The sequence below is a fragment of the Pongo pygmaeus genome, chromosome 5, assembly GCF_028885625.2.
Source record: "Pongo pygmaeus isolate AG05252 chromosome 5, NHGRI_mPonPyg2-v2.0_pri, whole genome shotgun sequence".
Lineage (NCBI taxonomy): Eukaryota > Metazoa > Chordata > Mammalia > Primates > Hominidae > Pongo > Pongo pygmaeus.
The window spans coordinates 11008481-11022439 of NC_072378.2; the positions used below are offsets into that span (position 1 = coordinate 11008481).

General features: G+C 47.4%; 1 protein-coding gene across 1 annotated transcript in view; it reads left to right on the forward strand.

Annotated features, from left to right (window-relative positions):
- The first annotated feature begins 10696 nt into the window (after window positions 1-10696).
- SMIM13 (small integral membrane protein 13) overlaps window positions 10697-13959 on the forward strand; it is a 44779-nt gene continuing 41516 nt past the window's right edge. The window contains exon 1 of the mRNA XM_054491819.2: window positions 10697-11451. Coding sequence (XP_054347794.1) covers window positions 11376-11451 — 76 coding nt within the window. The 5' untranslated portion in view covers window positions 10697-11375. The remainder of the gene's footprint in view (window positions 11452-13959) is intronic.

Consider the following 13959-nt stretch of genomic DNA (forward strand, 5'->3'; position numbering starts at 1 on the left):
ATGGCCCAATCTCGGCTCACTGCAACCTCCGCCTCCTGGGTTCAAGCAATTCTCCCGCCTCAGCCTCCTGATTAGCCGGGATTACAGGCACCTGCCACCACGCCTGGCTAATTTTTTGTATTTTTAGTAGGGACAGGGTTTCTCCATGTTGGCTAGGCTGGTCTCAAACTCCTGGCCTCAGGTGATCCACCTGCCTCAGCCTCCCAAAGTGCTGGGATTACAGGAGTGAGCTACCGTGCCCAGCCGATGTTTGTAAAAAGATTTTTTTTAAATTCTGACTTCTTAGTTGGATTCAGCTAGAGAATTGGTTCAATTTATTTAGTCTACGATTACCAAAGGCATAATCAAAAACATTTAGAGACTACTATCTCAGACTATGCCAGCAATCTCTTAATGAACCTGCAATCTTTTCTTACCTCTGATCTCTCCTCCACTTTGCTGCAGGATCAATATTTTTAAAACAACGTTCCCACCAAGTTGTTCTGACTTGAGGATCATCAGTGACTCTCACTGTGTAGTGGCCCTGTACTATAACAATTTGGTGAAACTGGAATTTCCCCATATTTCCTTTATGTTTCTGGATCAGCGTTGGCCAATAAAGACATGTTGGATGATATTTGGGAGGTTGAAGTGAAGCAGCTGCCATTTTTTTTATGCTTTAGTGACTGGTGAAGGGCAGGCATATTGTCACTGCTCTGCAGCTAGCTCACCTCATAGGTATGGGAAAGCACCCCAAAACACAGTTCCCCCATGTACTGTATTGAGCAGTGTTGTCCTGTCAAAATTCACATTCACCAGTAACATCAGAATGTGACCTTATTTGGTAATAGGGTTTTTGCAACTGTAATTAGTTGTATTAAGATTAGGTCCTAATGGATTACGGTAGGCCCTAAATCCCATGACTAGTGTCCTTATAAGAAGGCCGTGTGAAGACACAGCTACACAGACACATGCAGGGAAGAATGCTGTGTGATGGTGGAGGCAGAGATTGGAGTGATGCAGCTTGGCCAAGGAAGGCCAAGGATTGCCACAGCCACCGGAAGCTGGAAAAGACTCTCCCTTAGAGCCCTCAGAGGGAGCATGGCCCAGCCAATACCTTGCTTTTGGAGTCCTGGCCTTCTGAACTGTCAAAGACTAACTTTCTGTGGTCGAAGCCACCCAGTTTCTCTGGTACTTTCTTATGGCAGCCCTAAGAAACGAACACACTCCAGCTCCTGCCAGATCTCCCCCATCAGTTTCTTCAACTCCTGGACTGAGTGCATGCTCAGTTCCATAGTGAAGGGCACAAGCTTCTTCTACACATTATCTATGGTATCAAGGTTGGAAGTGGGGAGAGGAGGATGTTGGTTCCAGTCAGTCTTTGCAGGGTCTAGTTGTCTTTGTTGGTCCTAGTTTGCCCTTGCAGTTTCCAGTCGCCCTTGCCTTTGTCCACATCCAACTTTCCTTCCCAACTGCTGTTTTAGCAACTGTAGGCTCAACACTAGGCATGGAAACAACAGCCTGCTTGGGCTGCCCTGTCAGCTCCCACAATTGCCTGAGACTTAACTCCTACAATAAATCCTGTATTCCATGCCCCTTGTGGTGGTTCTGGCTTTCTGATCAAATTCTGACAGGCTCTTTTCCAAATGAAGTAAAAATGAATTGAATGCAACTAATCCTGCTACCTAGTTCCTTCCCTTATATTAAAATAAATTAGGGCCAGGTGGTGTGGTGACTCACACCTCTAATCCCAGCACTTTGGGAAGCTGAGGCGGGCAGGTCACTTGAGGTCAGAAGTTTGAGACCAGCCTAACTAACATGGTGAAACCATATCTCTACGAAAACATACAAAAATTAGCTGGGTGTGGTGGCGTGCACCTGTAGTCCCGGTTACTTGGGAGTCTGAGGCAGGAGAATCTTGAATCTGGGAGGCAGAGGTTGCAGTGAGCTGAGATCGCACCACTGCACTCCAGCCTGGATGACAGAGCAAGACTCTGTCTCAAAAAAATAAAAAAAATATATATTAGGTTATTAAGACATTTATTGAAGACATCCTAAGTGCAGGTGACACTGTGCCAGGTAAGCTCTTTCTATGTAGCACCTCATTACATTCTCAAAATGATTCTGTGGAGAAGGTACTACAGTTGTCTCTTGAACAACACGGGGTGGGGGTAGGGATGCTAAACCCCCCACGCAGTCAAAAACGTGTATATAACTTTTGACTTCCCAAAAACTTAACTACTAATATTGTCTACGAATGACTAGAAGCCTTACAAATAACATAAACAATCAGTTAACATGTATTTTGTATGTTATTTGTATTATATGCTATTATGTTATTTATACAAAAAATTAAGCTAGAGAAAAGAAAATGTTATTAAGAAAATCATGCTGGGCGTGGTGGCTCACGCCTGTAATCCCAGCACTTTAGGAGGCTGAGGCAGATAGATCACGAGGTTAGGAGATCGAGACCATCCTGGCCAACATGGTGAAACCCCGTCTCTACTAAAAACACAAAAATTAGCTGAGCGTGGTGGCGCGTGCTTGTAATCCCGGCTACTTGGGAGGCTGAGGCAGGAGAATCACTTGAACCCAGGAGTCAGAGGTTGCGGTGAGCCGAGATCGCACCACTGCACTCCAGCCTGGGCGACAGAGTAAGGGTCTGTCTCAAAAAAATAAAAAATAAATTAAAAAAAGAAAAGAAAACCAGAAGGACTAGAAAATATATTTACTATTCATTAAGTGGAAGTGGATCATCATAAAGGTCTTCATCCTTGCAGTCTATACATTGAATAGGCTCAGGAGGAGGAAGAGCAGGGGTTGGTTTTGCTGTCTTAGCAATAGTAGAGGTGGAAGAAAACCCTTATATAAGTGAAACTGTGCAGTTCAAACCTATGTTGTTTGAGGGTCAGCTGTATTATTAGCACTAATAATAAATTTATTATTACTGTATTAAACATTAGTAAGAGGCTTAGAAAGATGAAGTCATTCAACTAAGTTAGTTAGAATTCAAACCCAGAGCAGGAACTTAACCACCATAGTCTCCCTCAACTCCAAATTTTTCAGAACTGAAAGGAACTGTTATCTTTTCCATGGAATCTTAGGCATCCTAACCATCACTCTCACAAATGTACTCATGACCTCAAGAATTTGCTCATGGTTTTTCCCTCAATCTTTCCTTTCCCCAGATCTTTTCCTGTCTGTGGTACAATGGAAACGAAATTTTAAGTTATACTGACCTGGGTTTGGATGTCAGTTCAATTCATTACCTACTACAAATTTTTTTAGAGTCACTAAGCCTCAATCCCATCTGAAAAATCCTATGTTATACATGTAAAGTAATATTTAAAACAGTCGGCCAGGCGTGGTGGCTCACACCTGTAATCCTAGCTCTCTGGCAGGGCGAGGCACGTGGATCACCTGAGGTCAGGAGTTCCAGACCAGCCTGGCCAACATGGCGAAACCCCGTCTCTACTAAAAATACAAAAATTAGCTGCGCGTGGTGGCACGTGCCTATAGTCCCAGCTAGTTGGGAGGCTGAGGCAGGAGAATCGCTTGAACCTGGGAGGTAGAGGTTGCAGTGAGCCGAGATCACGCCACTGCACTCCAGCCTGGATGACAGAGTGAGACTGTCTCAAAAAAAAAAAAAAAAAAAGTCACATATATACACGTCTGGTTCCCTCTTGCTAGACTGGATTTTTCGTCTTTTTATAAACTATAACCCACAGTAAGAATGTATTTCGCATTGCAACTCAGTTCACACACAACACTCCACTAATACACACACCCACATACATAAATAACTGAAATAAAAGTTCCATGAATACCATTTGCCCTTACTACTTGTGATATACATTTATAGCTTCTATTGTAGTCCTTAAAGTACCAGTCATGACTCTCACTGAATTAATTTCACGATGCACATGAGAGGTGACAGCGTGCTGGCAGTCCTCACAGCCCTTGCTGGCTCTCGGCACCTCCTCTGCCTGGGCTCCCACTTTGGCGGCACTTGAGGAGCCCCTCAGCCCACCGCTGCACTGTGGGACCCCTTTCTGGGCTGGCCAAGGCCGGAGCCGGCTCCCTCAGCTTGCAGGGAGGTGTGGAGGGGGAGGCGCAAGCGGGAACCGGGGGTGGGCGTGGCGCTTGCGGGCCAGCTGGAGTGCCGGGTAGGCTTGGGCTTGGCGGGCCCCGCACTCGGAGCAGCCCGCCGGCACTGCCGGCCCCGGGCAATGAGTGGCTTAGCACCCGGGCCAGCAGCTGCGGAGGATGTACTGGGACCCCCAGCAGTGCCAGCCCACCCGCGCTGCTCTCGATTTCTCGCCGGGCCTTAGCTGCCTTCCCGCGGGTCAGGGCTCCGGACCGGCAGCCCGCCATGCCTGAGCCTCCCACCCGCTCTGCGGGCTCCTGTGCGGCCCCAGCCTCCCCAATGAGCACCGCCCCCTGCTTCACGGTGCCCAGTCCCATCGACCACCCAAGGGCTGAGGAATGCGGGCGCACGGTGCGGGACTGGCAGGCAACCCCACCTGCAGCCCAGGGCGGGATCCACTGGGTGAAGCCAGCTGGGCTCCTGAGTCTGGTGGGGACCTTGGAGAACCTTTATGTCTAGCTCAGGGATTGTAAATACACCAATCAGCACCCTGTGTCTAGCTCAAGGTTTGTGAATGCACCAATCTACACTCTGTATCTAGCTACTCTGGTGGGGCCTTGGAGAACCTTTATGTCTAGCTCAGGGATTGTAAATACACCAATTGGCACTCCGTATCTAGCTCAAGGTTTGCAAACACGCCAATCAGCACCCTGTGTCTAGCTCAGGGTTTGTGAATGCACCAATCGACACTCTATCTAGCTACTCTGGTGGGGACTTGGAGAACCTTTATGTCTAGCTCAGGGATTGTAAATACACCAGTTGGCACTCCGTATCTAGCTCAAGGTTTGCAAACACGCCAATCAGTACCCTGTGTCTAGCTCAGGGTTTGTGAGTGCACCAATCAACACTCTGTATTTAGCTACTCTGGTGGGGACTTGAAGAACCTTTGTGCCCACACTCTGTATCTAGCTAATCTAGTGGGGATGTGGAGAACCTTTGTGTCTAGCTCGGGGATTGTAAACGCAGCTATCAGCACCCTGTCAAAACAGACCACTTGCGGCTCTACCAATCAGCAGGATGTTGGGGGGGGTGGGGGGAGCCAGAGAAGAGAATAAAAGCGGCTGCCCGAGCCAGCAGCGGCAACCCGTTCGCGTCCCCTTCCACGCTGGGGAAGCTTTGTTCTTTCGCTCTTTGCAATAAATCTTGCTACTGTTCACTCTTTGGGTCCACACAGCTTTTATGAGCTGTAACACTCCCCATGAAGGTCTGCAGTTTAACTCCTGTAGCCAGCGAGACCACGAGCCCACCGGGAGGAACAAACAACTCCAGAGGCGCTGCCTTAAGAGCTGTAACGCTCACCGCGAAGGTCTGCAGCTTCACTTCTGAGCCAGCGAGACTTAAGAACCCACCAGGAGGAAGAAACTCCGAACACATCCAAACATCAGAAGTAACAAACTCTAGACATGCCACCTTAAGAGCTGTAATACTCACTGTGAGGGTCCACGGCTTCATTCTTGAAGTCAGTGAGACCAAGAACCCACCAATTCCAGACACACACAGATGGGTCAACATTGAAAAATACTGAGCCAGTCTGGGCTATTTTACATCAGGGAGCATATTTATTTTTGTACTGCTACTAGCAAACGCTGGTGCGTGGCACGAAGTAGGTGTAGGTGTTTGGTAAATACTTGGTGTAGGACTGGATTTTCCACGAGGGCAGGAATCTTGTCTATCCACCCTACATTTAGCATATTCTTCCCATGATATTTAGTGATCAAATGGCTAAAATTTGTGAGGCTTGAGATCAAACATTTGGATCAAAATGTGACAAGCACCTACGATGTGATAACACATAAATGCTGAATCCATAGCTCCTCTCTTTTAGTACCAATCTAATGAGACATGACTCCTGTTAATTATCTTAAAAGAAGTATGGGATTGGTGAAAGAAAACAATACTGCTGCTCAACTGAGAAATTAAAACAAGAAGATATTTGGAGGCGAAAATATTACCTTTAGTAATAAGGCTACGTCAGAGAACAAAAAATAACGTATGAGCCAGTCAGGCCCGTTGATTGGACCTAAGTTGAAGCGACTAGGGTGGACCTCCTTTTGCTGCTGGCCTATGTGGATATAAGGCATAAGCAGCTCAGATTCAAGAGGAATGTGGGAAAAGTGGAGCTCTGCAAACCCAGTTTTTCCTAAAGGTACCAATTAAGTAAATCACTCCTCCCCTGACCAGGGACAGTGGGGATAAAAGCATAGACAGACCAGACATCGTTTTTTTTTTTTTTTTTTTTGAGACGGAGTGTCGCTCTGTCACCCAGGCTGGAGTGCAGAGGCGCGATCTCAGCTCACTGCACGCTCCGCCTCCCCGGGTTCATGCCATTCTCCTGCCTCAGCCTCCCGAGTAGCTGGGACTACAGGTGCCCACCACCACACCCGGCTAATTTTTTGTATTTTTATTAGAGACGGGGTTTCACCGTGTTAGCCAGGATGGTCTCGATCTCCTGACCTCATGATCCGCCCGCCTCGGCCTCCCAAAGTGCTGGGATGACAGATGTGAGCCACCGTGCCCGGCCCCAGACATAGTATTATTACACCACCTGAGCTGCCTCCCTCATGGAAGGAAATAGCGGAGGAAGAAAGTTAAGTGTTCCCCCACTAAGAATCAGATATGGGAAAGAAGACATATGTACATATTTGTATTTACATGTGTGTATTTATACTGCTATGGTTTGAATGTTGGTGTCCCCCCAAAATTCTTATGTTGGAACCCAATGCCCAATGTGATACTATTAAGAAGTGGGGCTTGTGGGAAATGATTAGGTCATGAGGACTCCACTCTCTTGAATGAGATTAGTACCCTTGTAAAAGAAGCTCAAGGGCTGGGTGTGGTGGCTCATGCCTATAATCCTAACACTTTGGGAGGGTGAAGCCAGCGGACCACTTGAGCCTGGGAGTTTGAGACCAGCCTAGGCAACATGGTGGAACCCCATCTCTACAAAAAATACAAAAATTTAGCCAGGAGTGGTGGCGCATGCCTATAGACCCAGCTACTCTAAAGGCTGAGGTGGAAAGATCAGCTGAGCCCAGGGATGTCGAGGCTGCAGTGAGCCATGATCGTGCCACTGCACTCTAGCCTGGGTGGCAGAGTGATACCTTGTCTCAGAAAAAAACAAAAACAAAAAAAAAACTTGAAAAGCTTGAGTGAACTCCCTTGCCTCTTCCACCTTGTAAAGACACAGCAAGAGGTGCCATCTATGAAGCAGCGAGCGCTCACCAGACATTGAATCTGCTGGCACTTTGATCTTGGACTTCTTAGCCTCCAGAACTGTATGCAATAAATTTCTGTTGTTTACAAACTACCCAATCTAAGGTATTTTGTTATAGCAGCCTGAAGTAAGACATATATGAACATATATATATATATAAAATATGAAGTGCTAAATATAAAACAATCCAAGGGCTATCACAAGGTGGGCACACAATTGCTAAATGTAATTTACACTAGTGTTTCTCAAGTCTGTTCATCAAAACATGGAGAACATTAAAAAAATTACAGGTCCTCTATACCTCCTTCCCTGCCTTCAGTATTTCTGATATGAAAGTTATGAATTTTTTTTTTTTTTTTAAACAGAGTCTTGCTTTGTCTCCCAGGCTGGAGTGCAGTGATGTGATCTTAGCTCACTGCGACCTCCATCTCCCGGGTTCCACAAATTCTCCCTCCTCAGCCTCCCAAGTAGCTGGGATTACAGGCACGTGCCACCATGCCTGGCTAAATTTTTTTGCAGTTTCAGTAGAGATGAGGTTTCACCTTGAGGTCCAGGCTGGTCTTGAACTCCTGACCTCAAGTGATCCTCCTGCCTCGGCCTCCCAAAGTGCTGGGATTACAGGCGTGAGCCACTGCGCCCAGCCTGAAATCTAGGAATGTTATTAAAGCTCCCTGGATAATTCCAATGTATAAACAAGACTGATAACTAGGTGTAGTGGCTCACGCCTGTAATTCCATCACTTTGGGAGGCCAATGCAGGCAGATTACTTGAGCACAGGAGTTTGAGACCAGCCTAGGTAATATGACGAAAACCTATCTCTACAAAGAATAAAATTAGCAGGGCATGGTGATGCATGCCTGTGGTCCCAGCTACTCAGGAGGCTGAGGTGGGAGGATCACTTGAGCCCGAGAAGTCGAGGCTGCAGTAAGCCATTGGCTTAGGGGAGCTAGACAGACAAGTGAACAGGAGTCAGGGAGGTCTTATTGAGGAGGAATGTGGACAGACATTGCAGAAGTAGGAGTGAGGCTGTCAGAAAGGAGGGAGCAGAGCATTTTATATAGGGATGAGAATAGTAAAAGGACTCTGGAAATAGCTGTGGCTTATTTTTTAATTTTTATTAAAATGGAGTCTCACTCTGTCACCCAGGCTGGAGTGCAGTGGTGTGATCTTGGCTCACTGCAACCTCTGCCTCCTGGGCTCAAGCGATTCTCCTGCCTCAGCCTCCTGAGTAGCTGGGATTACAGGCATCTGCCACCACGCCCGGCTAATTTTTGTATTTTTAGTAGAGACGGGGTTTCACCATGTTGGCCACGCTGGTCTCGAAATCCTGACCTCAGGTGATCTGCCCACCTCAGCCCCGCAAAGTGCTGGGATTACAGGTGTGAGCCACTGCACCCGGCCAGCTGTGGCAGACAGAGTGAGACTGTCTCAAAAACAAAAATAAAAAACAACATGCTTAGGCCCTACTCGCAGAGATTCTGTTCATTTGGTATGGGGATGAGGTCTAGCCATTTGTAATTTATAAATCTCCCTAGGTGATTTGAAACGTGCATCCGGTTGAGAAACATTGACAAGGCTTAGAGCAATGGCCAAGTTTATTTGCACTAGCTGTTCCCTTTACTTGGTATGTTCTTCTCTAGGTCTTTCCATGAATCCTTCTTGTCATTCAGGACTCAGATTAAATGTTACTTCCTCTGGAAGACCTTCCCTGATCCCCCCAACAAGCTAAAATAACACACCTACATTTATCACACTGTCTTGCTTATTTTCATGACTGAATTATTAATAGCAGTTCCTGAGATTTCTCTATTTATGCGTATTGTCTGTTTTTTTTTCCAACTGTCATATAAGCATCTTGAGTAAAGGCACTTTGCCTTATTCACTGCTGTATCCCCAGCACTTAAAACAGTGCCTGGCCACTATAGGTATTCCAATATATGTGAATCAAAGAGAAAAACGTCCCTTAATAAAATAAATTCTTTTAGTTCTTCTAATGGCTGTTTTCTTTTCTTTTTTTTTTTTTTTTTGATAGTCTCTCTGTTGCCCAAGCTGGACTGCAGTGATGCGATCTCAGCACACTGCAACCTTGGCCTCCCAGGTTCAAGCGATTCTCCTGCCTCAGCCTCTCGAGTAGCTAGAATTACAGGCGCCCATCACTACCCCCAGCTAATTTTTGTATTTTTAGTAGAGACAGGGTTTCACCATATTGGCCAGGCTGGTCTCGAACTCCTGACTTCAGGTGATCTGCCCGCCTCGGCCTCCCAAAGTGCTAGGATTACAGGCGTGAGCCATCTCGCCTAGCCCTGACGCCTATTTTCAACTGGCTTTTAATAAAATGTGTTTTACATATGCAACATAATTGAACCACCCATGAAAAAAGCACAAACTGATTTTTTTGTAAATATATCTTAATTGCACTGGGTTCTTTCTCTTCACAGGAATCTATATTAAATCTGTTGCAAAGCAAGTAATTTCTTAATTATTTTTATTTAATGTATTTTTATATACGGTATTTGTTCCTAACGCTGCTTCTTAGGAAATACAGTTCACATAGTAGGGCAGCTGGGTATGGCAGGATACATTTATTAAATCAAGGGATTGCTGCTTAGAACTTTTGTGTTTGTTTTTGGAGACAGAAGACAGGGAGCTGTAATTTCTGTAAGAGTAAAAAGGTACCTCAGGGAGCAAAACAGTCACAGGAAAACGCGAAGGCTCTGATTCCTTCTAAAAGAGGGACACATTTACCCTCTATTCTTCTGGGGGCACCTCTTCAACAAATGCATGTAATCTGGCGGAAGTAGGGAGTTTTAGGTGGAGATAGAATAGTCGAGATTATTAAAGTGTCTTGTTTCGTAGAGGTGTAAGCCAGTGCGGCAAAATCTCCAAGCTGTGGGTCACCTGTCACTTGGTCTCAAGGAGGCAGCTGAGTCTAACTTACAACTCAGGCAGGTGATTTGAGGGCAGTGCAGCTGTCCTTAAGTCACCCGCGGGCCATTTCTGAAATGCTTTACCTACGAAAAGATAGAACATAACATCTGTTGCAGGGGAAAAATGAGGAGATTTCGTGTCCTGACCCGTGTCTTCGGCAGGGACCTGAGTGCTTCCTCCAAGTCCCAAATATTCAACCTTCGCCCCCGGCAACAGGGCTAGGTGCACGAGCAACCAGTTTTTCAGGCAGCCGCCTCCTCTTTCCTCCCTCGGCGTACTTCATCGACCACGGCTAGAAACAAAACGACTTTGTATACAGAGTAATGGTTGAAATCTCCCTGGCGCCTCAGCAGGACTGGTACCCAGATCCCCGGCTTTGGAGAAGGCCAGCCCACCGTCGTCCGACTGAGGCAACTTGAGCAAGACCAAAGGCAGAGCGGCCCGAGGATGGAAGCAGCGGAGCCCGAGTGGCGGTGCATTCTGGGAGTTGTAGTCCCTGCGAGACAACGCCCTCCCGCCTCCACCAGGCTCTGCACTCCATCTCCCAGCCGACCCCGCGCCGCGGAGGAGGCGAGCTTGGTGATGAGCTGCTGCAGCGGTAGGGCGCCTGGGGCGGAGAAACCGCTACAGCCGCGGCCGGGCGACGCTGACACCTGGCATCCCTGGGGTCTCAGAGACACTTGGGTGGACAGCGACGAGGGCCTTGTGGGCGCCGTGTGTACCCGTCTTACCCTCTGTCCTCCCTACAGGCCCGCGGCGTCCGCCATGGAAGCGCATCCGACCGCTGGGGTCTCTGGGTGCCGCGGCCTCGGCTCCCCGGGGCGATGAGGGACTAGAGGCTCCCTGAGGCCCGCCTGCCTCCCGCGCTCTGGCCACCCGGGCGGGAAAGGGATCGGGCGGGCGGGCGGGCGGTCCGTCCGTCCCACAGTGCCCGCCTTTGCGCCGCCCCACCCCCTGGGGGCGCTGCCGAGGGGGCGCCAGCCGCCCATGCCGCCTCGGCGCCCAGCCGCGCCTGGCGCCCGCCGCTGAAGCGCAGGACGCGCCGCCGCCCGCGCTCACCGCCGTCCGCGCCAGCCGCCCCGAGCCGACTGCCCTTCTGCCCCCAAGATGTGGCACAGCGTCGGGCTGACTCTGCTTGTGTTCGTGGCCACGCTGCTGATCGTCCTGCTGCTGATGGTGTGCGGTGAGTGGGGGCGGCGGCCGCGGGGCAGTTCCACAAGCCGGGTCGCTGATCTGTTTTTTTTTTTTTTGAAAAAAAACAAAAGGGCGTGGACGGACAAGTGTCTTAAAATCAACTGTTGTCCCTTAGCCTCTAGGGCTGAGCGCAGAGGTGGGCCCTTTACTCATGGCCGGCCCTCGGGCATCCTGGGGAGGGAAAGGACAGGCTCCAGGGCTTCCTGCCTCTGAGTGAAACTCAGTCTTGCTTCACCGGCAGTGTCTGCTCTTTCATTCTCACCACAGGCTGCCCAGATTGTAACCTTGGCCTGCATTCGAAGGTGAAGTGATTGGTTGGTCCTTTTTCATGTGCACAGATTCTGACCTTAATAATGAGAGGTGTCACCTTCGTTTAATCAGCGAGTGGGCTAGGGTTGGGTTTTCAACACGCGTGAAATTGTTTACTTAAGAGTTCAGCCTTAAACTCAATTCCAAGCAGAGATGTGGAGACCAGGCAGAGCTTAAAAACACCGGGTATATAAAACTTGCAGGGTCAGGTAACCTAACTCTCAGTTCTATAATAATGGTGCTATTTTGAATGCTGTGCGTATTTTCCTTCTTGAAATGAGAGGACGTTCAAATTTTTTCTTAAGATAATGGTAGCCCAATTTTAGATCTTTTTGATTTCTTTGTACATATATAGTAGCTGATAACCACAGGTCTCTTAGCAAAGTGGCTAAGCAATTGTTAAAATCTAAAAAGTATGTAGAACACGTGTCAGTGAGTTTACACATATTTATAAGACTGAAGTATGGGTTCAGGTTGATGTAATAATGGGTCAGAATTCATGCAGATACTATAGGGCTTGTTCATTACACGATAAATGTACAAATTAATACTTAGTGACGCTGTGGAATATATGTGTGCACTCGTGCATATGCATGTATATGTATTTATAAACTTGTATGTTTATTTTATTTTTTGAGATGGACTCTCGCTCTTGTTGCCCAGGCAGGAGTGCAATGCAATGGCCTGATCTTGGCCCACTGAAACCTCTGCCCCCTGGGTTTAAGTGATTCTCCTGCCTCAGACTCTCGAGTAGCTGTAGCTGGGATTACAGGCGCCCGCCACCATGCCCAGCTAATTTTTGTATTCTTAGTAGAGATGGGGTTTAACCATGTTGGTCAGGCTGGTCTTGAACTCCTGACCTCACGTGATCCACCCGCCTTGGTCTCCCAAAGTGCTGGGGTTACAGGCGTGAGTCACTGCGTCCGGCCTTGTATGTATGTTTAAAATTTGTTGTGCTTTACTGTAACACCAGATTAAAGCTTCTAATTTACAGCCTTTCTTTTCTGATGAGATAAAGCAATTGAATAACCTTTCTCAATTTTCTGCTTGTGATATCAACAAGCAGAAGACTATTAGAATATTTAACTAATTGTAGATGTTTAAGGCTCTTGAAGTAAGGAAAACAAAATCCTTGTGATATGTTTGGATGTGGGGAAGCAGGGAAAGCATTTATTACCCTTTCTAGTTTGAAAATACAAGCTACCTGGACATGGGAATGAATGTGACACGTAGACCCTACCATACCTTGGCTAAGATATTTGCCAAATTTACCTTTGTAGCTTCAGAATTCCAAATTGCTCTCTCATCTCTAAACAGCTATTTGATGGTTTAATTATACACATTTTTCTAAAAGTGCTTTTAGTTTCAGAAACATTCAGGAATAAGAGAGATGAGGTGTGCTAGGACAGCAGTCCCCAACCTTTTTGGCACCAGGGACTTGTTTTGTGGAGAACAATTTTTCCACAGACGGAGCAGGGATGGTTTTGGGATAAAATTATTCCACTTCAGATCATCAGGCATTAGTTAGATTCTCATAAGGAACGAGCAACCTAGATCCCTCCTATGCGCAGTTCACAATAGGGTTTGTGCTCCTATGAGAATCTAATATGCCGCTGATCAGACAGGAGGCGGAGCTCAGATGGTAATGCTTGCCTCCTGCAGGGACGAGGGATCTGTGTGCTAGGGTTGGGGACCCCTGTGCTAGGACACCTTAGTTTTTAGAATAGTCAGGAACTAAAAGCTCTATGATGAAGTAATCAATACTTTTTTTGTTGTTGTTGGGAGAACTGATGATGGAGTAGCCTCATCTTTTGACTAGAATGGGTCGGGAACTTGGGGAGAGGAGGCAAGGATCAGACCAGACTTGAGAGAGAAGTTAGAGTGCGATATTAGTTTGCCAGGGCTGCCATGATAAAATACCAGAGACTGGTGGGTGGCTTAACAACTCATTTCTTTTCTTTCTTTTTTTTTTTTTTCCTTTTTTTTTTTTGAGACGGAGTTTCGCTCTTGTTGCCCAGGCTGTAGTGCAATGGCGTGATCTCGGCTCACTGCAACCTCTGCCACCCGGGTTCAAACAATTCTGCCTCAGCCTCCCAAGTAGCTGGGATCACAGGCATGTGCCACCATGCCTGGCTAATTTTCTGTTTTTAATAGAGATGGGGTTTCTCCATGTTGGCCAGGTTGGTCT